Source organism: Varroa jacobsoni, unplaced genomic scaffold (assembly GCF_002532875.2).
Source record: "Varroa jacobsoni isolate VJ856 unplaced genomic scaffold, vjacob_1.0 contig00191, whole genome shotgun sequence".
Classification (NCBI taxonomy): Eukaryota; Metazoa; Arthropoda; class Arachnida; order Mesostigmata; family Varroidae; genus Varroa; species Varroa jacobsoni.
This window is the reverse complement of record NW_019214425.1, coordinates 165859-192135: the sequence shown is the minus strand read 5'-3', so window position 1 is coordinate 192135 and position 26277 is coordinate 165859. Positions and strand designations below refer to the sequence as shown.

Here is a 26277-nt window from a genome sequence, read left to right as displayed (position 1 = left end):
GAAGAACCATTGGAAAAATTGTATTTTAGCCTCAATAAACTCGAGTCATATTTTAGGTACTACAAAAAAAGCGTTATACAAATACATATAGTTTTTTAATATTAAAGTTTTGAGTTGCGTGTAGGTATAGCCAGAAATGAACTAATCAAAACGCCGATAAGATAAATCAAGACGCCCTTTTATCCGCGTAATACTAATATTTTCTTCAAGAACAACAAAACCTTATCTTTTGTTCTTGGTGAGCTCATAGGTTATTATATTTCAATACGCGAACCACTTACAAATCTACATTTATATTTGTTGTGGCACAGTGGCAGCCAGTATATTGGAAAAGGTTCTTAACATCCATTATAGATCACTCTACGCTGACGGTAGTTTAGAAATTCATAGTCTAGAAAATGCGATTACAATCGTTATTCATAGTAACCTAATTACACTAATTGTATCTTTCCATTACGTTTCGACGGCATAAGCCAAATCGAAGAAATTTTTTAATTCAATATTAATATTTTTCTTCGTATTATGGCCATTGCAGTAGCCAATTCGATTTTCCAAATCGCTTGTTCCCATGGGCGCGCGAAATTTAAACTAGCCGCCCGGGGCGCTAGTCATTGAATGATCGCCACCGAATACCGGCAAATGCGCGCGGTTGCCCTTTCAGTTAACTTCACTAGAGCAGTTGGTGTCAGTAATCGTTTGTCATTGAAGCGCAGACCTGAAGAACATCTAGCCAGTCAGATTAGCGCAGTACAGTGCAGCTCAGTTCAATTGTTTGACCTACAAAGAATTCAAAAAGTTCACCTAGAGCTATTCAGTCTGCAAGAAGATTTATGAGAAATCAGGTTGGTGGACCGTATTATCCAACGATGCATACAATGATTAAATTTTGACCGATTGACATAATCGACTTGAAATATATTCATCATTACTATGACACTGGACGAAGCTGTGTATGCGTCCTTGGGGAACCACACTTCGAATAGTGCTAAACGTAAGGAGAGCCTCTAAGTAAAAGAGGTATCATTTATGCCACGCAGCAATTTTATGAGTTTCGATGAAAAGTGTCATTAGAAGATACGGCGCAAAAGGAAAAATTGAAGAAAAAATTGATTGAAAAAGTTAAGCATGTGCTAATTCTAGGAATGGTGCTAAAAATCGGTGTAGTTGTTTTATAAGCAAGCGCGAAAAACATTGTTACACGATGAATCATATCTGCTTACCCATTCCATTTCTATCTGAAAATCAACACCATCCGGTGTATTTATTGCCCACTTTTATTCCGCTGTACAAACAGAACAAAATATGCATAGCGTGTAGAGTCGGAAATTTTAGTTTTTACTGGTTTGATTATAGTGATAATAATAGTTCTGTTGAATAGTAGAATGAGTACGCCCGTTTAAATCATTTCATTCTCCAGCCCTAAAGCGAACTTTCAAAAACATTAAACATTTCAAATATTTTAATGGTAGAAAAACTGAACTGCATACATTTTGCAATTTTTGCAATAAACTGCAGATTTCAACAAAGAAACAAGCATAGGCCCATATGTTCCCTTTTCTGATTTTTCTTCCGTTTTTCTAGAACAGTACAAAAGAAGTTTTTGATACTTGTAATTGCAAATTGCATGCGTAGGTAATCAACTCAAGCTCCGAAGCAGAGGTCAAGGGCCTCGCAGCTGCAGGTTTGTGCTAATTCTATGACTACGCTGTTTGTTTATATAACTCCCCATTTAAAAGCGTTTTCGATTGCTTTTATCTACACGATAAAAAAAAATTATGAATTATACAGGTATGTTTTTTAAAAATTTCTATTCAAACTCATTCTGTATTCGCGCTATGTGGGCCAGGGTCATGAGAAGTACATCGTATGTTCCGGTGCGGTCTTGGAAGATTCATGCTGCAATACAGAGTACTAGCGCACTTAGACCTCAGGTTGTAACGAAGCAACCTGGAATGAACCTGCAAGTTCAACGGACAAATATCGTCCATCGGAGCACTAACCTATGAAGGTGACGTCTAAGGAGCGTTTTGTTTTTGCCATATTATCATACAAAGTGAAAAGAAAAGGTTCAAAAAAGGAACCCACATCAATACATTCAGATGATAAAAGTTTCAAAACAAACATCAGAGACACAGCCTTCTCTTGTAGCTTATCATGCGTAATCCTCTCGGAGCAAACGAAATATACTCCCATCAAGTAAACTCAATTCTAAGGTAGCATCAACAAGAAATCAGATGGGAGATCAGACGGGAAATGATAAATGTTGATGCTAGTTATATGCACTGTCTAAAATATGTGTGTATGGTTAATATTATATATAGTTGCGTAGGAATTGTTTGATCCGCAGCTATCAATGGACATCGCATAGTCGCTAGTAAGTCGTAGGTTGCACAGTTGTGATTTGTTTTGTAGTCATTCGCACTGTGCACTACATATACACAAATATAACCCTGACTTAATAGGGCTTATGGGAAAAGCACTATTCTAATAGGATCGTCGATGTCGTGATTTGTCTAAATGAAAACTAAACATTATAACCTTTAAGTATACTGGTAAGAGTTACGTTATGATACATCAATACATTTCATGTTAGATAAAAGGATACGTTAAACAATTCTTTGTTCCACAAAAATCTAGTAATAATAAAATATAGTAATAAATAGTAAAGGAGAGAATGTCAAACAAAAATATTCCGAACGACAGTTAGCCGATAACACCCATAGGCGTAATGCGCATGGCAGTTTTTATGCGGCATTACTCAACAAGCTTTTATCGCTGCTCTCAAGTTCACATTTTTTTTCTGCAAGTTAGATGCCATAGACGTCAACTGGTGGATAAACTATATAACACTTGTTTTTTCACTTTCCACTTCCTTCTTGCAGCCTTTTCGTCACAGCCGATCTGTCATTCGAAAGCTGACTGAATGCGTCCACGAGTAGATGTCTATCGAAATTCCACGTCATTCAAAGATCGATCGTAAACGATAGCTTTGTGCTGCGTTGCACTATTTGTATGAATCATGTTGTGTTGAATAACAATAGTTCACCACGTCATCGTTTCCGGAAACGTTGAACTTAGTTGTATCGATTTTCACCTAATTGCACTAAAATACGACGTACGGACATAACGAGTCATCTGTACATTCTTAAAGTTTTGTACGCTAACGAACTCGTCGGATCTGAAAAGTTTCCTCAGGGTTTTCGAATGGCGCCTGCAAATGCTCAAGTGCAGGCTATAACTGTTATCAACGACAGAGAACAGTTTGCTGCAGGTCTATCGCAGAACCTAGTCAGCAATAAATACCAGACTGGTAAGATTTGCACCATTTGCCAAGGTAACTCACTTGTAAGATATGTCAGTCTTGCAATTGCTATTCATATTGCTATTGTTTGGTTTTCGTATTCAACATCATCACAGGTGTGGCTTTTAATTGTAGTTTCGTAGAAGACAACATAATGACAACTAAATTAAACTGTTTATTTCAGTTTAAATTAATTATAACTATATCCTAAGTCAGATGATTTCATTTCAGATAAATCTCTGAGAGCGCCATCGAACTCATCACAATCGGCTAATGAATCTTCCGAATTCGATGCTAAACGCCTGAAATTATTGGCCAGCTACCGAACGGACAGACCGCGATGTTGCTTTCGCGAGCTGCCAGTTATTCCCACACGGGAGGACATCGACGAGGAAACGACCTATTTACGTCCTAACATTACCAAAGGTCGCTATCTATATTTAATTAATTAAAATACTCCATGTATGGAATACTGTAAAAACAAAGTTTATGTATTTATATTGTATTATAAAGTCGCGAGCTTCCATATCGCTTAATTTCTTCGCACGTTGTTCCCTACTTTGTCGCCCTATTAGTTGGATAATTGGAGACCATACGATTCTACTTTTCGTGCTGTATTCACAGACGGCAAAGTTGTAATTATTTACAGGAACGTATGCCAGCGTCAGTGAATACCTTGATATATTATTTCGCCTCCTTCGAGAAGATTATGTAGCCCCTCTGAGGACAGGTGTACGAAAATTTCGCGAATTTTTTGCTGCTGCATCCAGAAACGGCCAAGGTTTGAAGGGATTGCACTCCATTGAAGATGTACGATTCTTCTTGAATGTGAACATTGATAAGGAAGCTAGCCGAAGAGCCGTGAGTGTACCATATAGAAAGCGCTTTTTTGTCATGCTAACCAATTAAACCAATCATAAACATCTGTGGACTGTCCTCGAATTTGTCCGAAGACCATAGACGGACTAAACAATGCTTTAAACATAAGTAATTTTATTAAACAACGTAAAAGACGAGACACTTCCGTCACAGAGCTATTGCTTTCATCGAGTCTACAAAACATTAAATAATCCTACTTTCGAGCGGAGTTTTGCTGTGGAATCTTTTAGAGTAGTTTTTTGACAAGGTGAAAAAAAAGTATAGAAAATAAAATTTATCTGAAGTTAGAAATATGCTAACGTTTGCCTTATTTGAGCATTTCGAAGATATCACATCTATAATATAAAGTGCTTCACTGGCATCAAATAGGTTCAATCTGAGTATGGCGCCTGTTTTCTCTATTGATAGAATCTAAGACCAGACCAGAGGGTCTTTCGGTTACCGTATGCTTCTTGGATTGGCATCGATTGGGAACAATCTTCACGTCTTATGGATGGCTGTTTGATTGGAGTGTCCAGTGACAATTTCAAAACTCTCATATTTGCCACTGTTGCGCAACGGACGCCCAAGCTACTGAAAAGAGGTCCGATTTTGTGCTTGCATTAACTATACAGACGTTGATTTAAGCTCGACAAAGATTTACCAAATTGTCATGGGCAAATCAAAGATTGGACAGAAAAATCTTCTGGTTAATGTGAAGTTTCATCAGTCAGTTAAGTTTGTTAAGCTTAGCTTAACTCATAACGAAGTGTGCAAAATATTTTATACTAGAATTATAATTTGCTTTTATTCGATTTTTGTGAATCTGTCTTCGTATCGTAGGCTACTTGGTTTTGCAATTTTTTTCCGAAGATGAGTGTCGCGCTCTCGATCCTACCACGAACTTCACGCTTATTGAAAGCTCAAGCGCCTATTTTGAGGCTTATCGACACAACCTTCAAGGTTTGATTACGTCTTTTCGATCTTAGAATCATAGAGCCTGCCAGGGTAAAACAAGCCCAGAAAACAGAAGTTAATTAAACTGTTGCTTGGATTCCCTATTCTCATCATTCTCAAAATATGATCTTTTTATCTAACAAAGACCATTTACTCTAAATACATGCTTTATCTGCCTATTGCGCAAGATCTCATATGACGTTATATCTGCGACGCCATATACTCTAATAGAGAATTAGGTGAGTATGATCTACGAATGATCGTTGGTTCTACTGACTAGTTTAGCTAACGCTTGAAATGGAAGAGTTTACTTATAATTTGTTTCTGGTGGGCCTTTAGTATTGCAGTCAATGAACGAAGACCAAATTCCGCTTGTGTCGTATCTAGTTAACGCAGATAAACGGGTACGCACTCCGGAGTTTCTCGAAGCCCGAAACGGCAAATTTGACTTTACACCAATTCTCCGACATAACGAACCCGACAAAATGGTTAGTTCTATCTGCGACGTTATTTTGAAACTGAAAGTACAAAGTGTTATTAACTAATAAGTCCGATGAGTCCGAGTGGAAAGAAAATTATCTAGCGCTGAAAAAAAATAACAACGAATGTGGCGTCAGCTTTTCAGTTAACGGTCAGTTTAGTTATTGTATGAGATTAGCTGTTGAGTCAGAATGTAAACAGAGTGATCCATATCACTTAACTGATGCCTATAGTATCACTGACTTGAAACCAATGATGGGGGCATTGCTGCTTAGACGTTTCAGTCCGGCCAATAGTCTTTATAATTACCTTAAGATAACCGTGACATAACTGTATGCATTTTAGGGGGATGCAGTCGGGCCTCCGACGAGCGCGAAAATCAACGGAAAGCAAACTGTAAGTAAGAAATACTTAAACCGAACAAATAATCACTCGTAGTTAGTTACGTTTCATTATGTAATCAGCACTAAAACGGTGGTCGGTGTTGGCTGTAAACCATCCGGGAAAAACGTATCCTAATATTTTGAACTCATTGAGCAAACGTTACTTCCATACTGTCTACTTGACCTTCTTAGGAGTCGTATCATAGCTTTTAGCAGATTAGTAAATATATAATTTTCCTACAGTTAAAACCCACCACCTGGCCGAGTCAAGAGGCAACCATTCTTAATGCTCGCCAGTACGAATCCATGAAGCACGTGCTTTCAAGAGAACTATGTCTAGTGCAGGGCCCACCAGGTACCGGCAAAACGTTCGTGGCCCTCAAAATGGCTGAGATGATGCTTTATAATCGTTTAACGGATAAACCTATCTTGGTAGTGTGTTATACAAACCACGCACTCGACAGGTTCCTTGAAGGTACGTATTGTCTATTTCTGCTGCACGACTATAACCTCACACAGCGATTATGTTGACTGAATAACTAACTAAATTAACCAAATCCTTAGACTATGCCTCCTGCTGACTAGAAGATTCTCCTGCTTCCGTGAAATTTGTTTCGAAGAGATCACCTGCTTACTCACTACATTAACTTCTACATTTTTCGCTTAAATTGCGGAACGACCGCAGTGAGAGGCTTTAAATTTATCGGTAAAGCTTAACGTGTACTTGAAGACACTGCGCTTAAATACATCCAGTCCTCCTAATAATTATCCTTTCGGATTCTCGTGTGTATATGTAGTTTTACTCTTATAACCATATATTTTTACGTGTCTTCAGGTAGATAAATAGTCGTAAGCGTGTTCAATGAATGCCTTTCATAAATTTTACAAGCTTGTCACAACATCATAGGATTAGTTTTTCGTTTTCTACTTGCACTGGTCTGGATTTAACCTGCTTTGTTTCTTTCTTCTCAATAATAATATTCTTCAGGTATGCTTAAATTTACTGATAGTATTGTCCGTATTGGCGGCAACTGCAAAAACACAAGGTTGGAAAGATACCTGTTGCGTTCCCTTCAACAAAGTCAGGCAAATGCTAAGAGCGTGAAACTTGAACAACAAAAGTCAAGGACAATCCTCTACAATCTTCGTAAAACAGAGGAACTCCTTGGAAAACTTACCGGGTAGATGGTTTTATTATAAAGAGATTTATGGAGACCCTACTGTTTTACAGTATTAAACTTTGAAAATGAGTTGGAACTCTATAAATGTTAGTTTGAACCGCTTTTGACTATGAGCTAAGACCAAGACGGACAGCATGAGAAACTGCACTTAGTATTCATTTATTACATGCCGGAAGATGTACATCGAATTTATTTACGGCAGGTTGTGACCATCAGATGGTTTTTTTGCAGAAAGATGATCTTATCTGATCACGAGTTGACAATGAGCGGCAATGAGCCGCTTGAGACTTACCTGCACATCCATAATTTTATGATGTCCCGTAAGAACTGTAAGGTGCAAATGCGCGCATCCACGCGAGTACCCACGCGAGACCCCAATTTCCTAAACGATCAAGATCGCGGAGAACTTGAGGTAAATGCAATTGCAAAATTTTCATTAAGACATTCGGCTTCTCTCATTACATCAATAAGGCTAGTATGCATTCTAGTGACGTGCTTATTTGTCGCAAGAGCGAAACAGATTATTTCAATTGCTATGAAAAGGTCAATTTTTGAAGCCCAAAGAAGACAACATCGAAAACTTTCAACGTGGACACAGCGACGCCGGAAGTAATGCAGTATCTCTTTAAGCTGCGATTTGCTCATGCGACTACGACTGGGTGGCTATTTTCCTATTTGCCTTGCGAACGGTGAAGTTGCTTGCAAAAAATCGATAACAAAATCGGTCGGCAAGTTAAAGGCGCAGCCAGTACTGCAGATAAGTTCTCGTTAGTGCTACCGTAATCGAGGGTTCGATACAAACTTATTTAAAATGGGCCTGAAACTTACCCTGTTGACAAAATTCCTGATTAAAATACTGCCACTGATATTTCTTAATGAATAGATGTATTATTCTCATCTATGTCAGTTCATATCTTTTGTTGATAGTATTGTTGCCCAACGTTTTCTCATGATTATCTCAAGGTGTATTCATTGAAAAATTTTGAAGATGCCAGCTTTCAATAGTTTTTTTCCATACTTAATAAAAGGAAAAATAATGGCGGTGCGTGAATATATGTAAGTTTTTCTTTGGTACTAAAAAATGTATACTTTATTTTTGGTTATCGTTCATATGTTAAGCAGTCATGCTGAAATTATTCCGGTCAAATTTACATTATTCTTCCAATTAGTCTCTAAAATACTGAGCATTTTCAAAATTGTAGGAATTCAACAAAGTTTCTAGTTTATTATTTTAGGTTTGAAGCAATAGCATATATGTCACTATAACATGTTTGTTTCGCTTGTAAATAATAATAAGGAAATACGTACTATATAATGGACAAGAAAAAGTAGACAGAGCGGTAAGCATTTTAACATACATTGTAATTGCGTTTTGATTAGATATGGAATATGGTTATAAGGAAAGTGCCACGGTAAATACTTTTTGAGACAACTATAGTCAACCATAGGCAAAGTATACTTGTCACATCGCTGTAAAGAAGAATGTAAGGGCGTTTAACTCAATATGTGTATATTTGTGTTGCGCTGAAAGGAAAAATCTTTGTCAATATAATTGAATAGTTTCGGCTTTTCATATATAATAACCAAGTCTTTTCTGCGGTAGACTTTATTGTTTGCGAGATAAATATGTACTTACTTTATATAACATTATAGGTATTGTACCAAGTTCAGGGCCGTATGATTAGGGCCTCAAAATCGTCAAGACAAGGTAAATTTAAACATCTCTGTATTTCAGGCAGAACATTTCCTCAAGGACGAGGACATCTTGCGGGGAGAAATGGATAGCCATCGCGAGCAGATTATCTCTAGTTTTCTCGGTTGTTTCAATGGAAATCGTAAAGTTGAACCCATTATTCACAGCCTTCGCGCAAGACTTAATCAAGCGGAGGATCTCAGCTTCGATGAGAGATGGGAGCTTTATCGACACTACCACTGGGTGGTAGCAAAGGAGTTGGCACGAACATATATTGAGCGGTGTAGTAAATGTTCCGTTTCAACGGGTCACTTTGTGCCGGCCAACAGAGCACAGCAAGCATTTGCAAAACACCGGTTTAAAGATGTGGAAGCTGCCATAGAATGTCTTCGGGAACGTGCGGAAGAACTAAGGGATGAGCACAGGTACAGATCGGAGGCTGCCACAAGGGGTAGCAATTATTACAATATGGGTTTAATTCAAGCCTTTAAAGAGCAACAATAGGTTTACTAAATATCGTACATGAAAATTTATGGAAGGTGAAGCGAAAGGTATGTGTATCATTTAGTTGTTATGTATTATCAGACAGAAATATAATATATCACAAACGCAAATCTCCGCCTGTTTATACTTTATTCTTTCATATCGATAGGCGTCAACTTGTGGCTATCGAGGAGGCTCAATGTAAGGCTACTTATAACCTTATTGCTGATCGGTGTGCGGTGGTCGGAATGACCACAACAGGGGCCGCGAAGTATAATGCCCTTGTGCGCCGACTTCAGCCACAGATCGTTATTGTGGAAGAGGCCGCAGAGATTCTTGAAGCGCATCTACTTGCTTCACTTACTCCGTCGGTTAAGCAGCTTCTTCTAATAGGTCAGCAACAGAGAGTGAAAATGTACCACATAGAAGTTTATGCAATTGCTTACCGCAGTTCATGCAATTTTGTTTCTTGATTGTTTTTACTCCTTTCAGTATTGCTAGCCTGTGACATCGATAGATGTGGAGAGACGCCGCATATCTTATGTTGTCTTAAAAGCATTGCATATTAAATATTTGCGTGTATAAACTTAATAAATTGCAAGCTAAATTTTAAAACAACGTCAAAGTATTTTTCCAATACGAATACGTACCAAAAAGCTTGGTATATAGCCCGGGAGAATTCTCGAAGGTATAATAGTTCTTATAATAATAAACAAAGTCTTGACTTTTCTTACCTGCTAGGTGATCACCAACAATTGCAGCCAAGCACCACAGTACATACACTGGCCACCGAATTCGGAATGCAAGTGTCGATGTTTGAAAGGCTCATTAACAATGATTTCGGTTTTGTACAGCTACACGAGCAGCATCGCATGCGAGATAAGTTCCGTCAACTTTTCGTTCCAGCTATCTACCATGATTACGTTTCACACCCTTCAGTGATGAATCCTCCCAGCATCCGAGGTGTGTATTACTGCAGCTCTCTCATATAATGAAATCTCTATAAAGCATTTGTAAATTAGCCAGAAATTTTTAGGTCCTTAACTCTTCGAAAAAAAAAAGTGTGTTTAAGGAAGAGTCAACTATTTATGGCACCTGTAGTCTGATTTTATATAAGACTAAAATCTCTCAACACAGATATCCCTAGTTTAGGAAAAACTGTCTAGCTGCACCTTCGTTCGCGTTTATCTTAAAGCTATTAAAAAAGTAGCGTAAGCAGAACCGGCCTATTGATCTTTAATAAGGGAAAAATTAGGATATATGTATACCAAGAATTCTTGGATATGGTAAAATCAGCGATTGCTTACAAGTATAGAGCACGAACTTTATTTTCAGGAATGACCTCAAATCTTTTCTTTATGAAGCATTCCGAGCCAGAAAATAGTCATAGCGAATCGCACTCGAAGTCAAACTTGTTTGAAGCACAATTTGTTGTACGGCTGGCGGTTCACCTTCGAAAACAGAGTTATGCTCCAGATGAAGTCACTATTCTTGCTACTTATCGTGGCCAGGTTAGCCATTCTAAATAGTGACTCCATTGATATAAATAGTGTAATGCATATATATATATAAATTTAGTGATAAAAATTAAATGAAAAGTGATGCATACTTTGTAAGACGCCAATTATCTGATGAAGCTGGTTATAGTGACCGTCTCGATTAGCCAATTAGTGTTTGCGCGCCAAAGAAATAGGCGTTCAGATATAATAAGGAAATGTTTATTAACTCTTTTGTTCGCTTCATACCCAGGTTGCTGCCATTGAAAGTGCAGTGAAGGATTTCAACAAGGAAAAAGGATTTACAACAATGAAGGACGAAGAGAAAATTGAATTTGTGGGCAATAAGAAGATTACCACAATTGTCCGTAAAAAAGTATTTCCTGATTTGCCAGTGTCCCCATTGGAAGGTGAATAGTATCGGGATGTTTTGGGCGAACACAGTTTATTTATTGGTTTCTCCTTGATAGTATAGGTTATTTTAGCGAAAGTATAGAACGTATACGGTCATCGCTTATATATATATAGAAAAGCAGGATTATAACGGCTATTCACAGGCTCGAAGCATATATAGTGGCGCATGTGAGCGTGCATCGGATCTGAAAGTACTCTTAGTAGATGCACATCTGTATGAATTCACGAGATGGATGTCACGAGATTTGAACCAGCGACTTTAGCCCTTTGATTCAAATATTTTCAAGTTCTTGCCTGATGATATTCGTTAGCGCAACTATTACTAACGAGTTTTAAATATTTTTAGGTATGCGCATTACTACGGTCGATAATTATCAAGGTGAAGAAAGCCGAATTATCATTCTGTCATTGGTGCGGAGCAACATCAAATCGAAAATCGGCTTCCTTTCTCGGGACAATAGAATTTGCGTGGCACTTTCACGCGCCAAGGAGGGTCTGTATGCCATTGGCAATTTAACGTTGCTCGCTCGGGTATCTCCCACCTGGCAAAAGATCTGTGCTATACTTGAGGAAAATAATTGCATTGGAGATAGTAAGTGTAAACTTTTGCGTATTTTTTTTGTTTCTCTAAAAAGTAGCTTTTATATAAGAAAACAGGGATTTCTTCTTTATGCGCATGCAATCAAAGTTCAACGTGTTCAAAACGATTGCGAAGAATAACTTTACCGTTCTATTGAAATAAAAGATTTTTGTTCGGGACCTTTGACGTTCTTTGTCTCTTTAGACCATTTTGGGTAACTGGGCGTTCATAAGGGTCTAATCTTGCTACGATAACACTAACGCTGTACGTTTTCTACTCATTTCACGGAAGGTGTTCAATCTGTTGCTATGCTGTATTCAAAGATTTTATTTTTTTATAAGTCTCCACACAAGCACCTAAACGCCTCCTTACTTCTAAAGTTCGAGTAATATATTTTTACTTGATTTAGAAGTTTTAAATTGATTAGAATTTGGCCTGTTTCTCTTAAAGTGTAATAGAGCACATGACTTAAAGTAAAACAAACGCTGTCCCTGCAGCTTTATTATCGTGTTTTTTGTCATGAAACATTTGGGTACTTCTATTCCTAAAATATTGTTTCAATGTTTTTTTTTTTCCTATAGACACTTTAATTAGGTTTACAGGACTTGTGAGTCTTGTTGTTTCGATTCAGTTGTGGTAGATGAGCTAATAGCATATTAGATATAGTGTATATAAACAATTAATTGGCTGTTCGGATCCAGGTATTGAATTAAAGTGCGAGATGCATAAAGATCAAATTGTCGTTCAAAAAATCAACGACTTCGAGAGATTCCCTGATGGTGGCTGCGGGAAGATCTGCGGAGATCGTCTGCCTTGTGGACACTATTGTCGTGAACCCTGTCATGAAGCTGATCGTTGCCACAAAACTGACTTCAGGTGCCGTAAACCCTGCCCAAAGCGTCTCAGCTGCGGTCATAAATGCCGAGGAAATTGCAGTGAAATATGCACATTTTGTGAAAAGAGCATTCAAAGGAAACTTGGCTGCGGGCATAGAGTTGTAACCAAGTATGTTTTAGATTCCTGTTACATTTTGTTCATTTGATTGGTATACTCGTTACCCCAGTTGTGCAAGAGTAATAAGTCTATATACGCATATTATTTGTGTAAATAAAGAAAGCTATTTATTATTATATGGTAGGAACACACTTGAGTTGTGTGAAAATAGCGTTTGTGAAAATTGAAGTTTCATGCAATGGACAGTTGAAATCACTGGCTATTTTCAGTTGTCAAGCTCCACTGGATAAAATATGGTGCCGCTCCAAGTGCGCTCGCCTCTTACCATGTGAACACGTTTGCCCACGATTGTGTGGCGAGCCTTGCGGTGGACCTTGCCAGACAGCAATTACGAAACGGGCTAAGTGTGGGCATGCTGCTACCTTTCTTTGCAAAGATAGAAAGAAAAGGAAATTATGTTTGGAAAAAAAGGAGATAACGTTCGATAAATGCTCACATAAGATCGTTCTGCCTTGCTATAAGGTGAACAAAGATCTCAAATGCAGACAAATACGGTCTATGAGATGCAGCAGAAACCATGAGTTCGATACGCTCTGTTATGAAGCAACTGGCCAAGACAGAGCGGACGCCATATGTCCTGCAGCTGTTTTCAAAACGCTTCAATGTGGACACCGCTTCGAGATTCGCTGTTCATTAGTTCGACGGTGGAACGGAAAGCTCTGTGATTTGACGGACTTCCCATGCCCTGAAGGATGCCTAAACAAGGTCACGCTAAGGCCAAGCTCAGCCTCAAGGACATGCTTGACTTCATGCAATAGTATGTACAGTTACAGGGATTGAGTTACAGGCTCCGATAAATTTGTTTCGAATTATGTTGCTACGATAAGCATTGTCTTTCTAATAGCAAACAATTAGTTCCTTTTTCGTTATACAATCTTCAGATATCTTCTTCCTGGTAACAACAGATCTTTTGAATTACCTCTGCTTCAGTATAGCATTAAGAACACGCCCCGATTAGAAGGGGTGATCGGAATGAAATTTACTAGACTTATTTAGGTTTTTTCTCTAACACACGTATAAAACGACATAACAACAATATCAAGCAGCTTTTATTTGTTAATTATTGATATTTATATTTTTTTGTATGTAACTCCTGATAATAGTCTTTTGTCAACGCTAATATGTAAACCAGCATGCCTGCGTGCGCACTGTTCGCGTCAAGCTACTATGGCAGTACATTCAAAGAAATGTGTATTCGCATTCAGACAACGCCGCTCACTATGTACTTCAATTGAATTTGCTTTTACTACTGCACAAAAAACGGCAGTGGTTTGTAAAAAAAAATACGAAGAAGCAATGGGTTGTCTATTCGTGTGGCCTTGTCTACGAAGATGCCATACATGAGAAGCCCAATATAATATGACAATTGATTGCTTTAGCTTGCCAACATTTACACGTCGGCGTTTGCAGCAGTTTGGCTTGGCAACGCGAAATAATGTCAAGAAGTTCCTTTTTGGATACGATGACTTAGCTTCAAACAAATGTAAGGAACATAATAAGTGAATGTTATTCGATGAGACAATCTTCAATACAGTAGTGTTGATACGGCGGTGTTATTTAAAGATGCAACTATTTTCGCGGCATTGCTTCGTTTTGCAGTCGATAGCAGACCTAAAGGACGGTGTACAGGGCAGGAATGCCACGAATATTGCGGCAAAACATTGTTCTGCGGTCATCGTTGCCCAGGTTTTTGCCACACTCAGTGCTCACCGTGCAGTGAGCCCATAACGTATGTGTGTCCACACGAACAAATCGATCTCCGCTGTATGTCTTCCTTTTATAGAAACCCATGTGATAAACCCGCTGTCCACTGTGAGCATAAATCCTGCGAAAAAAATTGCGGTTCGTGTTTCTGCAGCTGTAACAGACGTTGTCAGAAAATACCGCCTTGTGGAATCGCTTCTCACAGTTGTATTGGCCTCTGCGGCGAACAATGCATCTGTGGCGTATGCCATGGAAACATGTTGGTTAAAAGGCGTCCTATGGCCGGGAAAGTAGCCAACCCCAACAATAACGTTCATTACTTTCGCTTGCCGTGTGGTCACTGCTGCGAAGTTGCATGGCTCGATAATAACATGGCGCGTCACCGCAATCTTCTGAAGTTTCCCACGTGCCCATCTTGCCATCAACAAATTCGGTTCTGCAGACGATACAAGGAGCTGCTAACGAAGATCAGCAATCAAATGAAAGCATTAGTACAAAGGGTGTTTGGAAACCTAAAAGCGAATGAAAAAAGCATGATCAGGCTCTTTGAACATGACAAACTCTCACAAGATCTGCGCCCAATATTTTTAGAGCGCGACATCTCAAAGTACGAACTCAAGTACATCCAGTGCAGGCTTCAGGTAGGTATTGGAATTTTGTTAAACAATACTGATAGCATTCGTTTAGGTAAACTGGTCTAGAGGTATATGCTAGATTAACATAGTATAAAAGTAATAACGTTATATTTTTTAAACACGAAAAGGTTACGTCAGTAAAGCGTCATAAAACAAGAACTCCTGTAATGGCTATTTTTAGATGTCCCGAAGTAAAAAGCTCGACATCCGGCAAGACAACATTTCAAACACGTTAATATTTCGGCAGCAGTCGCTTATTAACTACGCTAGTGAAAACGGCTTCGTAACTCGCAGTGCGTTAGCTGAGCGAGATGGAAATAGGGTGCGTATTCGTTTTACATGTTCTACGGAAAAAAATACGTACCATTCAATGAATATTACCATACGTTTGAACATGATACTCGCATATGAAATTACTTCGGAGCAGCTCCCTAAATTGGTGCAAGAAAAAGTATAACTATATTGGTGCCTTCTAAATGCGACAATATTTCCTTCACCGTCATTTTTTTGAAAAATAGGCTGTTGGCAAGCCAGTTACCTCGCCCAACACTTTGAAGGTTAAAAACATATTACCAGCCTCATATGTTATATTCCACTTAACCTATAATGCATCCTCTTTGCGCGTGCAAAATTGGTTCTAGGTCAGTGGCGCACTATCCCGACCTTTTTCTATAACGCGAGCCTTTGAGGGTAAAGCTCTAATTTTGGGATAGCTGCGTCACCTGCCATTGGATGCCATCATCTTTAATTACTCGTCTCTATCATAGCCCACTGGGCAACATGTTTGCCTGAATACGGACAAAAACATAAAACTTCCAATCCATAATCAGTGGTAAATATATTAGTACGATTACGCACATGCTTTCAGTAATATCTCGATCGGCTTGTCTCCCTTTGAGCGTAGCCTCTCTGCTTAAATACATGCTCTCTAGTCCTCAGTAACATTAAAGGCACTACATTCTTACTAAGACTCCTGTGTTAAACAGAGGGATGACCCGAATAGAGTCGGCCTGATAGTGAAGTTGCCTAGCGAACCGGAAACTGCAGACAACTGGAGGATTTGCAAACAACACAATTTCTTCCAAGGCGGGGTAGGTTAAACTGACATTTTGTTGTGACTTTTTTTGTTGTATTTTTGTACTCAGATGAGTTCTATAAAAAAAAGCTTGATCTCAAGCTGGTATAGGTGTTGTTAATTTCCAAACATTTTTGTCGGGAAGTCTGTAGGTTTCACCGTACAAGTAACAGATCCGTTCAAGAGAACCCTAGTATCTCTTTTAATGGGATTTTTTACCGCAGGCACTGTTGATAAAGATTATCGAGAAATCGACACGTGAGAGCCATTTTGTACGTTCCAAAAAATACATGCATCGTAGCAATACGTTGAAACTATGACTATGAACTAACTAATACGGAACGGTCCTTACTTGCCTTTTTGTGATTTACAGCAATGCTCTAAATGCTCAAGAAAACGTACCCTTCGGAATAGACGTTTGCAGTAAACTAATGCCTGATTATTATTATTATTCGTTTTAAAACTAAGTAAATTTGTACTGGTACCCCACATGTAGATACAAAAATGAGTGTTGTTTCATTGTAAGCCACATTGAAGGGTGCCAATTATAGAACCAGTTTTAAGATCTTGCACAACGATTATCACTACTATCACTAGAAACTTTGTTGCTGGCCCCAAAAAACGACCGTGAGCACGTGACAATAGTGACGCCGCGATAGGATAGTAGAAAAGATGATTTGTTTTTTTTAATACTGATGTCTTAGGTAGACTGACCTTATAGGCAGAGCTCGAAGGAGAAGTTTGTATGAAAGGTTTAATGGTTTAATGGCTATATTAAACCAAACAGTTATTCCGTTTGTTTCTCAAATTGGTGAATTAAACGTGGCGGAGCAGTTGCGAAGTTTTGCTCATGTCACAATAAAAATATTGTCATTTATTGAGTAAACGATATACAGAGCATAATGTGTGCAAACAATATACAAAATATATATAGGGGGATGCAACATAGAAAAGAACACATTAAGAAAATTAGTCATTTTTCGATTCATTGTTTTGTATTATTGTTTCGGCATACATAGAGACGGCCCTACTGGCCAGTGATATGAAATATAGCACCTACCCACCCGCACCATTAAATGATTAAATATTATATAAAAAAAATATAGTTTTTTTTGTAAAAAAAAATTATTTTTATGCAACGAAAGTTTTCTTCAAGACTTTTTGGTCTATGCAAATATGCAAATATTTTTATGCGTCTCATCTTTATGTAAGTAGGATTATTGAATTCAGTATATAAAATATGCCTAAAGAAATAATACCTTTTCTACTGCGTCAATCGTTTCAACACTAACTTTACTGAAGTTGCTTACTTGTATAAATATATCTTTATTTTTCATATAATTCTGGTACTACTCGGCTACCACTGCGTGTCGTCACTTACATATTGTGTTCTCTAGTGCTTGTCGTGTTTTTCAAAATACCATTTTACTACATTTGATCTATGATTATTCTATTTATCCGCACGGAGATATAAATAAAAAGTAAATCAAAGTACAAGATGAAATTTCGTACACCAACTGATGTTGCTGCCAACATTGTAACTAAACTGGTACATTTCACGTGAAATTCTAGCCAAATGTTTATTTACTCGTAGGATAAATCTGAAGACAAATGCTATCAACGGGCCGTTACTCGAGTGAAGTACAATGCGAACCTACACAATTAAATAATAAAACTCATGATTAACTTTTATAATCGACTTATTATCTAATCTGCGTTGTCCTTTCTAATGACATTGTCATAATATGGCACATATGAGTCATGTATACGCTTACAGTCGTGTATAGGGTACCATTTTGTATAGTTAACTTTTACGTTTAGCGTTTTCCACTAGCAGATTATCCATGTGTAAATCGGTTACGTACTATATAAAGCAAAAAGTTTGAATATTTCGGGCTAGTTGAGTACGGCGATGATAATCAGAAGTGAATACACTTTTCATGTTATTGCTTAAAAAGCTAACTGTAGATATTAATAAACATGTCTAATTATAATGTACCTTTAGTCATTGTTTAAATATTATATTTTGTAGATAGTGTATAGCCTTCGTTATACATAATGTTTTTATATTTATCTACTATGTACAATTATACATACACCATTATATTCATATACAGTAGATATTATGATACGGCAATGTCTAATGTGTGATTGATGTAATTTCCATTATGCACTTACATGTGTAATTAGTTAAGTTAACAAGCTTGTTATTTACTTTTCCTCGTGTTGTATAGGTGAGACTTGTTTTGAGAAACCTATCCTGGAATTTTTAAGACTATTCTGTGTGTTTCAAAGCAACGCAAGCATATAATTAAGCAAACAAGTAAATAAACCATGAGCAAGACACGGGTCACAGACTTCAACCAGCTTTATGTTACAGCATGTTGAAGGTCTGCTAGAGAGCACTGTAGCAAGGTAGAAAAACATCCATAAACGAAATTGAACCATGATCGTATAGTGCATAAACACCACAATATTATTCTATAAAATGTATTCTAAATCCACTCGAAAGCATATTAAAAATAGCTTAGCACACCTCATGGAGAATGGAAGCGAATTGTGCTTAGTTAATTATGAATGTGCAAATCTAAGAACAGTAAAAACGTTCTACAGAACGACATGATATTATGTTAAGATAAACTGCAGTTTAGCTCGGCCAGAAATCAAATACAATGCTATGTGTGCCTATTTGTGTGTGAAACTACTTCAAGAACGTATATGTCAACTAATTGTAATGAATGAAAGTTCTTATTATTCACCTACTCTCTCCCTTTGCCTCACTAAATATGTACACATGCCACAGTTTAGAGGCTTAGAACATGAGACTGAAAATCATTGGAACCGCTAACGAACTCGCCCGTAGTATATCTCTGTCATTGTCATCTCTAGTAATAGTCTTCTTCAACATACGCTGACCCGTACTCATCCTCGCCGCGATGAAGTCCTAGAAGTTTTGAAGCCGATTGTATGTTATCGTCGTCTACTTCCTCCATGTCAGCATCTTCCTCTTCATGTTCTTCAACCCGATCGGTTGGCTCAACTTCGCGTTTCGATTTGCGTCGTTCCGCGTTGCTCAATCGTGCCTGTTTTAGAAGCTCTAAGTCGTCTTCGTCGTCCTCGAGCTCTCGCTTTTGCAGCAGCTGACTCTTGAGCGACTGCGCAATATTCGAAACCTGTTTGAGATCTTCCGGACTGGGTGCTGGCTTTCGTTTTCGTCGAGATAACGTCGTTCGAAAGCTACTTGTCGAAGCATCACATTCAAAGTCATCGATATCGATTTTCTCTATTTTTCCCTTGACAATTTTCTGGTCGCCTGAACCAAACTGCTCGCCTAAACCGCTACCGCCAAGTAGAGCGTCAATATTTTTCAGCACATCGTAGTTGATCTTCTTAGATATCTTCTTCTCTTGCAAAATCTTCTGAAAATTTTCGCCTGGTGTGCCCTGTTTTATGAGCTGCTTTTTGCTCCTTTTAATTTTCCTTTTTTTATCTTTGCCAGAAGCAGCCTCCTTAGCTTTCTGTATTTGCTTCTCGCGTTCGGTTTTTAGAAAACCCATATTTTCTGCGACCCACATTTTAGCTTTTAGAGCAGATTCCTCTCTCGTCAAAATATAATTGTCTATCTCAGTGTCATCAATACCATCGAGGTCCAAAGCTCCGTTGTCATTCTCTTGCACGACGTAGTCAGGTTCACGCTCTTCTAAAGGTAACACCCTTGGTAGGCCTTCGTCCGCTTCAGTCAAAGCGGAAAATTGTGATTTGACTTCTTTGATTGTTGTAGAATTGTTAACATCTGTACATTCCTCTTTATTCTCTAGAAGTCCTTTAGCTACGACAAGGTCGTCGTCAACCTCGACATCAGCGATTTCACGAATAGTATTCATCGTATCCTCCATAATGAAGTTTCCTGATAAAAGATCTTCCTCTTCTTTCGAGAGGGCAACCCCTTTGTGAAACTCTGCGGGGGTTTCTAGGTACTTGGCAAAGCGCTTGTGAACTTGAGCCTGCCGATCTTCCAGTTGACTTTCGATAGCCTCCTGATATTCTCGCAACTGGACGACGACATCCGGGTCGACCTCATCTTCCTTTTCCTTAGCTTTCATCTTGTTTACCTTGAAAATGGGTGGATCTTGTTCCTCCTCTAGATCCACTGCCTCGAACTCGTCTAAGTTCAGCTTACCGGACGGTGTTTCGGCAAACTCCGTTAACCGTTTACGAATAGTACTAGTACTCATGTTCACTATTCCAACGAGATCTTGTACACTTCGATTGTAACCATGCATTCGGGCAGCAACCAAAAGCGCGGCCCCGCATAGCCCAGAAGGCCTTCGACCTATCGCCATCCAGTCTCTCTTCATTCGTTGCAGTAATCGGAGTGCAGTTAAAGATACTTTGTGGGTATCTCCGTCCAACTCAAGCTTTTGGGCATAACGTGTTACATAAATGCAGGGGTCGAGCACTGGTATGTTAATAAACAGTTCGTGGGCTAATTTTGTGTAAGTCCTCCCCAGTTCATACACATTTACCTGTACAACATCAGATATGTCAAGTAGCATTAGTGACGACTCTTTTACCCTACAAGTAATGTAGATACAAGCCGCAAGAACGTGCGACCGTCTTCGGCCAACTGTAAAATTTCTGATAAGAGCCGTCTCGTAGAGGCGCATAGCGCTTTCTACGATGTCGTCGTTGAGTTGTAATTGGTCTGCAATTAACTTCATCGTCGTTCGGACTCTTGCGATCGTCAGCTCGCGTGCTGCCTTCGATCCCCCATAGCGAAAACCTTGTATGCGAGCTCCGCCAGAACCGGTTACCATTTGTCCAACAGCCCTGGATCCGCCACCAGCAGTCTCCTCAAACTGGACCTCCGAGACGATGAGCGTGTCCTCTAGGACGGCACCACAATTCGTGCAAACGGCATCGCCTCGAGCTCGATCTACATCGATCTCTGTTGCGCCGCAGTATTTACAGCTGCTTTGGGCAGACATCTCGATGCTGAAATAAATTACTTCTTAAAAATTGCCCCAAATATTTGGAGACGCACAGCGACTTCGGGTGGATGAACTGATCTGACCTCACGTATGTCTTCTGAAAAATTGCGCAAGTTTGTACGTTAGACATGCACTTGCCTAAATTTATAAGGCTTTTGATCAGATCATAGTTCACTTGTAACAATTGTCTCAATGTATTGAATTCGTTTCGAGAGAGGCTTTATAGTACGAGTATGGAACGTACTGTCGCGTTTTACAATAAATTTTATTTTCTTAAAAAAGTCTCCTCTTTTCTTCAATTGGATTGAACTTTTTTATCGCCGGTTCGCATCGTTCTAAATAGTTCGTCGCAAACCATTGCAGTTATACTACTCTATAATAAACAGCTCTAATCCTAAAACAATATTACAAAAAACTGTACTGCACTATTGTCTAATTTAAAAAGTCACTAAAAACACATTTATTGGTATCATTTAGTGTAATCCTGTACCAAAACAACCGAACAAAACTATCAGCGAGACCAAGTAATCTAGAAATGCCATTTCTCATTCTCCCCATTGTACAGGTCCCAATGATTTACGAATATTGTACACAGTGCATAGATAACAAGTTCTAAATCGAATAGCAAAAGGCTAATTTAAATATTGCTCTCAGGTAAGGAGTTATTTTTAGAGCGGTAAAAAATACTTTTGGCGAACCTTAATTGCACTTTGGCCAAACTTACGGAGCTCTAATAAAAATTTCAAATTAAATGAGCATTGTCATAGGCTTAGAAAATAACGCTTCAAAAGTTTTCACATCTGCAGAATGAGGTTTTTTACTTATTTAGCTTTTTAGAAGACGAATTATGTTTTATATATGTCAACTGCAGACTAAAAATATTCCAATAAATTAAACAAGTCTTTCACTAAATGAGTCTCATGATAATATTTTTAGCATTTATTCAAAAAATCAATCCCACACCTATCACATTGATAATTTTTGTAGAAATGTAATTTTCATCTACAAGGTTTATTGAAGGTGATCTACAAGGTGAAAAGATGATAGAATATTTCTTCAGGTGAGACCACGAAGCGCTAATATTAAGATATCCGCTAAAAATTCAAATCTGAAGAAGGAGTGGTTTGGCGAGCATCTTTTTTTGGAAAGTATCAAATTATGGAAAAAAATATTCGCCCTTACAATTAACAAAGTGAGCATATATAAAGGAAGGTCTGTTCTTTAGTGTAATATCCAATTCAGTCAACTGAGAAGGACTCGTTGTTTCTATTAATCGAATACTAAAAAAAATCAGCAAAGTTACTTTTTCTGCTTAAAGATGAAATGGCTTAAAAATTACTATTAAAGCCAAAGATCTAGGAATATCTGCACAAAGCCGAGATTTTGCTATTACGTTGGTATTATCCAAATAGCAGTGCGACTAGCCAAATAATGACACAGACCTTGCTTGGAGAGGGTAATTAAATAGCGTCTTTCCTACACAATCGAGTCTTTGCTATTCGATAACTAATCTATTGCCAGCGAATTTATGATATGACAAAGAGGGCTTGAAACAGCAATCGTTAATCGTGCGCATATCAGGTAAACCCAGTTGATTAAGACTGCCTTTCTGTAAAATATTTTCACTAGCAAAAATGTCAAAGACAAGTTTTGCGCATAAGGCTCTCATTTATTATTTTGAAAGAAAACCAATGTTTGTTATATCGGGCTATCGCAAAAGTCAACCAATGGCCTTCTCTATAAACTAATCAAATTACTTACAATGTATTTACTCAAATAGACAAACAAAGATATATCGTAATAAACTAAATTATTGGCTTCATAGTTTGAAACCAGTAGAACTGATAGCAAGAGTAACCTTAGATATTCGTGAAAATAAGTATCATTTATCGTCGTCGATATCAGGGCTGCGTCGTAGCTGATCGCCACTACTTCAATCGCCTATAGAATCTAGCAAAATAGACTTTTCCTAGAACTACGTTGGAATGCTCGATTATATCGAAAAGGTGTTGCATTATTGCCCCCCTTCCTCCCTACAACCAAAGTCTGCTTCAGCCTTTGCTCAGCCCGTTGTTATTTAAGTGACACCAAATAAAAAGCAGAGCCTTAACAGACAATCGTAGGCTTCTGAACAGAATAGAAGCTTTCTATGCAGGCTCATTTTACGGCTGCGAAATCCAGTAATTAATTGAGATTCATCATCATTTGACTGCTAGCTAATTCCAGGTCACTGAGTACCTAGTTGAAGAAGCTTTATAGTAAGAAGCAGACTTGCTTCTATACACACACCTCATGTTTCATACATTTTCACTTCCTCATTCGAAGCAGCATGTGTCATGCAGTTATATATTTCTCTAAATGATGTTTATGTAATCGTTTTTTTTATAAATGTCAATTTGTAAAGAAAAAATGAATTTCGGCGCCTTTTGGTTCCATTGCGGAAACTTTTTGTTTGCTAGGCCCTTTCATTCCCTCAAGAATTAATCTCATATTTTTAAAAACTATGTATATACAAATAATGTCTTCTAACACTGTACAAGAAATCTATATGAAATGCATGGTAAGATTGAACTCGATGCATTGTACTCTTTTAGTTATCAAACAGAATCCGTCCATATTAGAAATAGCACACAATCAATCAAACAATTGCGTCTCTTTTTCGTGTGGGGGGTAACGACGCAAATATGTTCAATAAAATGCTACCGTGAATGTTTTTCGCTAACGCTCTTGGACACACGTGATGTCCAATTACTTGTCAGGTATCCTTTCAAGCACACAACGCACGCAGTCGGGAATCTTTTACATGTACCGACGTCCAATATCGATCAGGTCATATACAAGGTCATTTTCATTCATGCATATTCGTAGCTGCGTATACGAATCAAACTCCATCATTGATTTGTGCGTATGTACGTCAAAATCCACATATTAGTACAACAATATTTCATTTTAGAAGTTCTTTGAGTGTTATCTGTCTTTTCACTACAGATGAATTTTCTTGCTTTTCGAAAATTCCCGCTTTTCGTTTGACAGCAACCACTTGGGTATGTGGAGCCATGTTGCTGACAAAAAAGCGGCTTACTATCCTGTCTATTTTTTCGATCGATTCCGTTTTTTCCTTCGACTCGACTTTTCTGAATATGTTTGCACTTCGTTTTCCTTTTTCGTCTTCAAGATCTTTGAGGAGAGAACGGGGTCCAGCAATAGTTGCGTTCGAGCCTGTAACGATCCCTTTCGTCTTATCGTTGCTGGCTGCGGCATCTGTGTTTGGTTCACCGTAAAGGTGCATCACTTCAGCTACGAGCTCCTTCTCTTTTACCTTAGCAATTTCTTCATCGATCTGGTTAGTTATGACGCTTCCAGCATTTTTTTTCGTCGTCTTTTCAAAGGCGAAACCACCGATGATCGTCGAGCAATTCGCCAGTTTTGTTCTACGGACAATAATTTCGCCTTTCGGCACATACCGATCTCCCATGCAGTGGTGATGAAGTATGTGAAGGTTGGCCAAGGCTATGTCGACGACTAATTTCGGATCAAAGTAGACGCCCGCGTAAGGCATATCGTCACCCGTCACTCCATCGGGATACGGGTTAAGAGGACGTAATTTTTTCGTTTCGGGACAAAAAACAACTTGGTATAAAAATGTATTGTCTGCTTTGATAAAACCATCGATATAGTCTTGCGTAACAGTGAGTGATGGCATTTTTAAATAAACCGGCATCTTTTTTAGCAAAGTTTGCAAATCAGTGTTAGACGTTGGCTTCAAGAATTTAAGAGCCTTTTTTAGTCCTATTCCAGGCAGACTATCCAGATAATCACAGCCTGAAAGGATACATGCCCATCGAAATTTGTCATGCGTGAAAAAGGTTGAAGCACGCGGCCCAAGGCAATTAGGAATCTTTGATTTCTCTACCAGTGTACCGTACCCGTTAGCATCCATTTTATAGAATACTTTGTCACAACCGAAAAGCATTAAGTCAGAATCCTCAGATATTACCAAATCAACAAAACCATTCAAATTGAGAAACGCCAGCTGTGCGTCAGCTTCATACGGTGCAACGAGGTAGTCGATATTCTGGCGACGTAGCTCTTCAATAAACTGGTGGGCCAGCTCTGGGGTGATCTCAACACAGCGTCGCATAACTTCTTTAGCTTCAGCAGAACGGCCTTCAGCGAACAGCATTCGAGCTTTGGCGCGATTCTCCCTTTTCGACTCAGACCGCTTTTTGTTCGTTTCAGCCTTCGAAGGTAGACTTTTGCCGTCGAACACAACCACGGGTCTTACCTTATTAGCTTGCATAACACTAATCATCTTCATGCAGAACCGAATGTGCATATCGGTTTTCTCGCCAAGTACAAGTTTTTCGGCGCAGCTGAAGGCACCTCGATGCAACCAGCAGTAGCCATCTACCGCAGCTGTCGAGCCCCTGAAGTCGCTGATGTGGCCCGGCTTTGAAGCATTCTTTAAAAGCGGAAGAAGGCCAGTAACTCCCATTGCGTACAGCGACCCTTGGTACTACTCACTCTACATCGAACAAACACTACAGCGACACCTGTCGATTACGGGCTTCTTCCCTCTATTACTTGCCGCGTACTCGATATCCGCTGTAGATGACACTAATTTTTTGGCGGGAGATTCCCTAAACATCAGAGAAGCAGGCTGACTGCCAGCTGAGCGACTAAACAAACATGGCTAACCAGCAGCGGTTAGCGATGGGCTTTTGATTTTGTCTAGGCTGACATGGACTTACCACAAATCGTCAGGTGTGATGATCAGCCACGTAATCGACCCGCCGGAAAAATCATAGCGCCATCAATTTAGCAAAACTCTCGAATTCGCACGTGAGGTCGGGCTCTGCCATCTACGAAATGGCGACTTCATTAAGCAACGATTACTCCACCGGCCCTCTCCCAAGCTCAACTTCCGTTAATTATTTTCCAAGCACATGTAAGCTGATGGCATGTTCATGTTGTCACTCTCGAAAAACGAATGAATATTAGTAAACCTAAACATTAGCATTGCCTAGTACGT

At 38.7% G+C, this 26277-nt stretch overlaps 3 protein-coding genes across 6 annotated transcripts; 1 reads left to right on the top strand and 2 right to left on the bottom strand.

Annotated features, from left to right (window-relative positions):
* Positions 1-619: 619 nt before the first annotated feature.
* Positions 620-17960, top strand: LOC111270906 (NFX1-type zinc finger-containing protein 1). 3 transcript variants are annotated; one of them, XR_002686539.2, is made up of 24 exons: positions 623-842; positions 1847-2008; positions 2883-3310; positions 3533-3727; positions 3951-4162; positions 4589-4763; positions 5003-5122; positions 5456-5604; positions 5942-5992; positions 6223-6454; positions 6968-7160; positions 7392-7572; positions 8896-9278; positions 9506-9729; positions 10078-10299; positions 10672-10847; positions 11086-11242; positions 11593-11838; positions 12528-12831; positions 13050-13597; positions 14440-15185; positions 15361-15501; positions 15821-16011; positions 16166-16255. XR_002686539.2 is itself a non-coding variant. In XM_022851383.2 (24 exons), the coding sequence occupies exons 3-24, from the start codon at positions 3205-3207 to the stop codon at positions 16679-16681; spliced, it is 4920 nt and encodes a 1639-aa protein (XP_022707118.1). In that variant the 5' UTR covers positions 626-842; positions 1847-2008; positions 2883-3204; the 3' UTR covers positions 16682-17960. The 3 variants fall into 3 exon arrangements, 2 of the variants coding, with proteins under 2 accessions (XP_022707120.1, XP_022707118.1); XM_022851383.2 differs by lacking the exon at positions 15821-16011 and adding an exon at positions 16628-17960 and having other exon boundaries at positions 626-842; positions 16166-16270; XM_022851385.2 differs by lacking the exons at positions 14440-15185; positions 15821-16011; positions 16166-16255 and having other exon boundaries at positions 620-842; positions 15361-15497.
* On the bottom strand, positions 5069-26277 carry Brf (Brf RNA polymerase III subunit). 2 transcript variants are annotated; one of them, XR_002686540.2, is made up of 5 exons: positions 25997-26277; positions 7453-7542; positions 5906-6006; positions 5529-5634; positions 5069-5159 (listed from the first exon to the last, which is right to left on the bottom strand). XR_002686540.2 is itself a non-coding variant. In XM_022851386.2 (2 exons), the coding sequence occupies exon 2, from the start codon at positions 21240-21242 to the stop codon at positions 19140-19142; it is 2103 nt and encodes a 700-aa protein (XP_022707121.1). In that variant the 5' UTR covers positions 21243-21342; positions 25997-26277; the 3' UTR covers positions 17372-19139. The 2 variants fall into 2 exon arrangements, 1 of the variants encoding a protein (XP_022707121.1); XM_022851386.2 differs by lacking the exons at positions 5069-5159; positions 5529-5634; positions 5906-6006; positions 7453-7542 and adding an exon at positions 17372-21342.
* tos (Exonuclease tos) lies at positions 22148-25979 on the bottom strand. Its single transcript, XM_022851387.2, has one exon. The coding sequence runs from the start codon at positions 25738-25740 to the stop codon at positions 24190-24192; it is 1551 nt and encodes a 516-aa protein (XP_022707122.1). The 5' UTR covers positions 25741-25979; the 3' UTR covers positions 22148-24189.

Excerpts from the sequence above, each read along its gene's own strand:
- LOC111270906 (XM_022851383.2), top strand. The coding sequence starts at position 3,205 with ATGGCGCCTGCAAATGCTCAAGTGCAGGCTATAACTGTTATCAACGAC. Across the intron at positions 5,123-5,455 it reads TTATCGACACAACCTTCAAG|TATTGCAGTCAATGAACGAA; the intron begins GTTTGATTACGT and ends GTGGGCCTTTAG. Across the intron at positions 9,279-9,505 it reads GAACTAAGGGATGAGCACAG|GCGTCAACTTGTGGCTATCG; the intron begins GTACAGATCGGA and ends TCATATCGATAG.
- Brf (XM_022851386.2), bottom strand. The coding sequence starts at position 21,242 with ATGTCTGCCCAAAGCAGCTGTAAATACTGCGGCGCAACAGAGATCGAT.
- tos (XM_022851387.2), bottom strand. The coding sequence starts at position 25,740 with ATGGGAGTTACTGGCCTTCTTCCGCTTTTAAAGAATGCTTCAAAGCCG.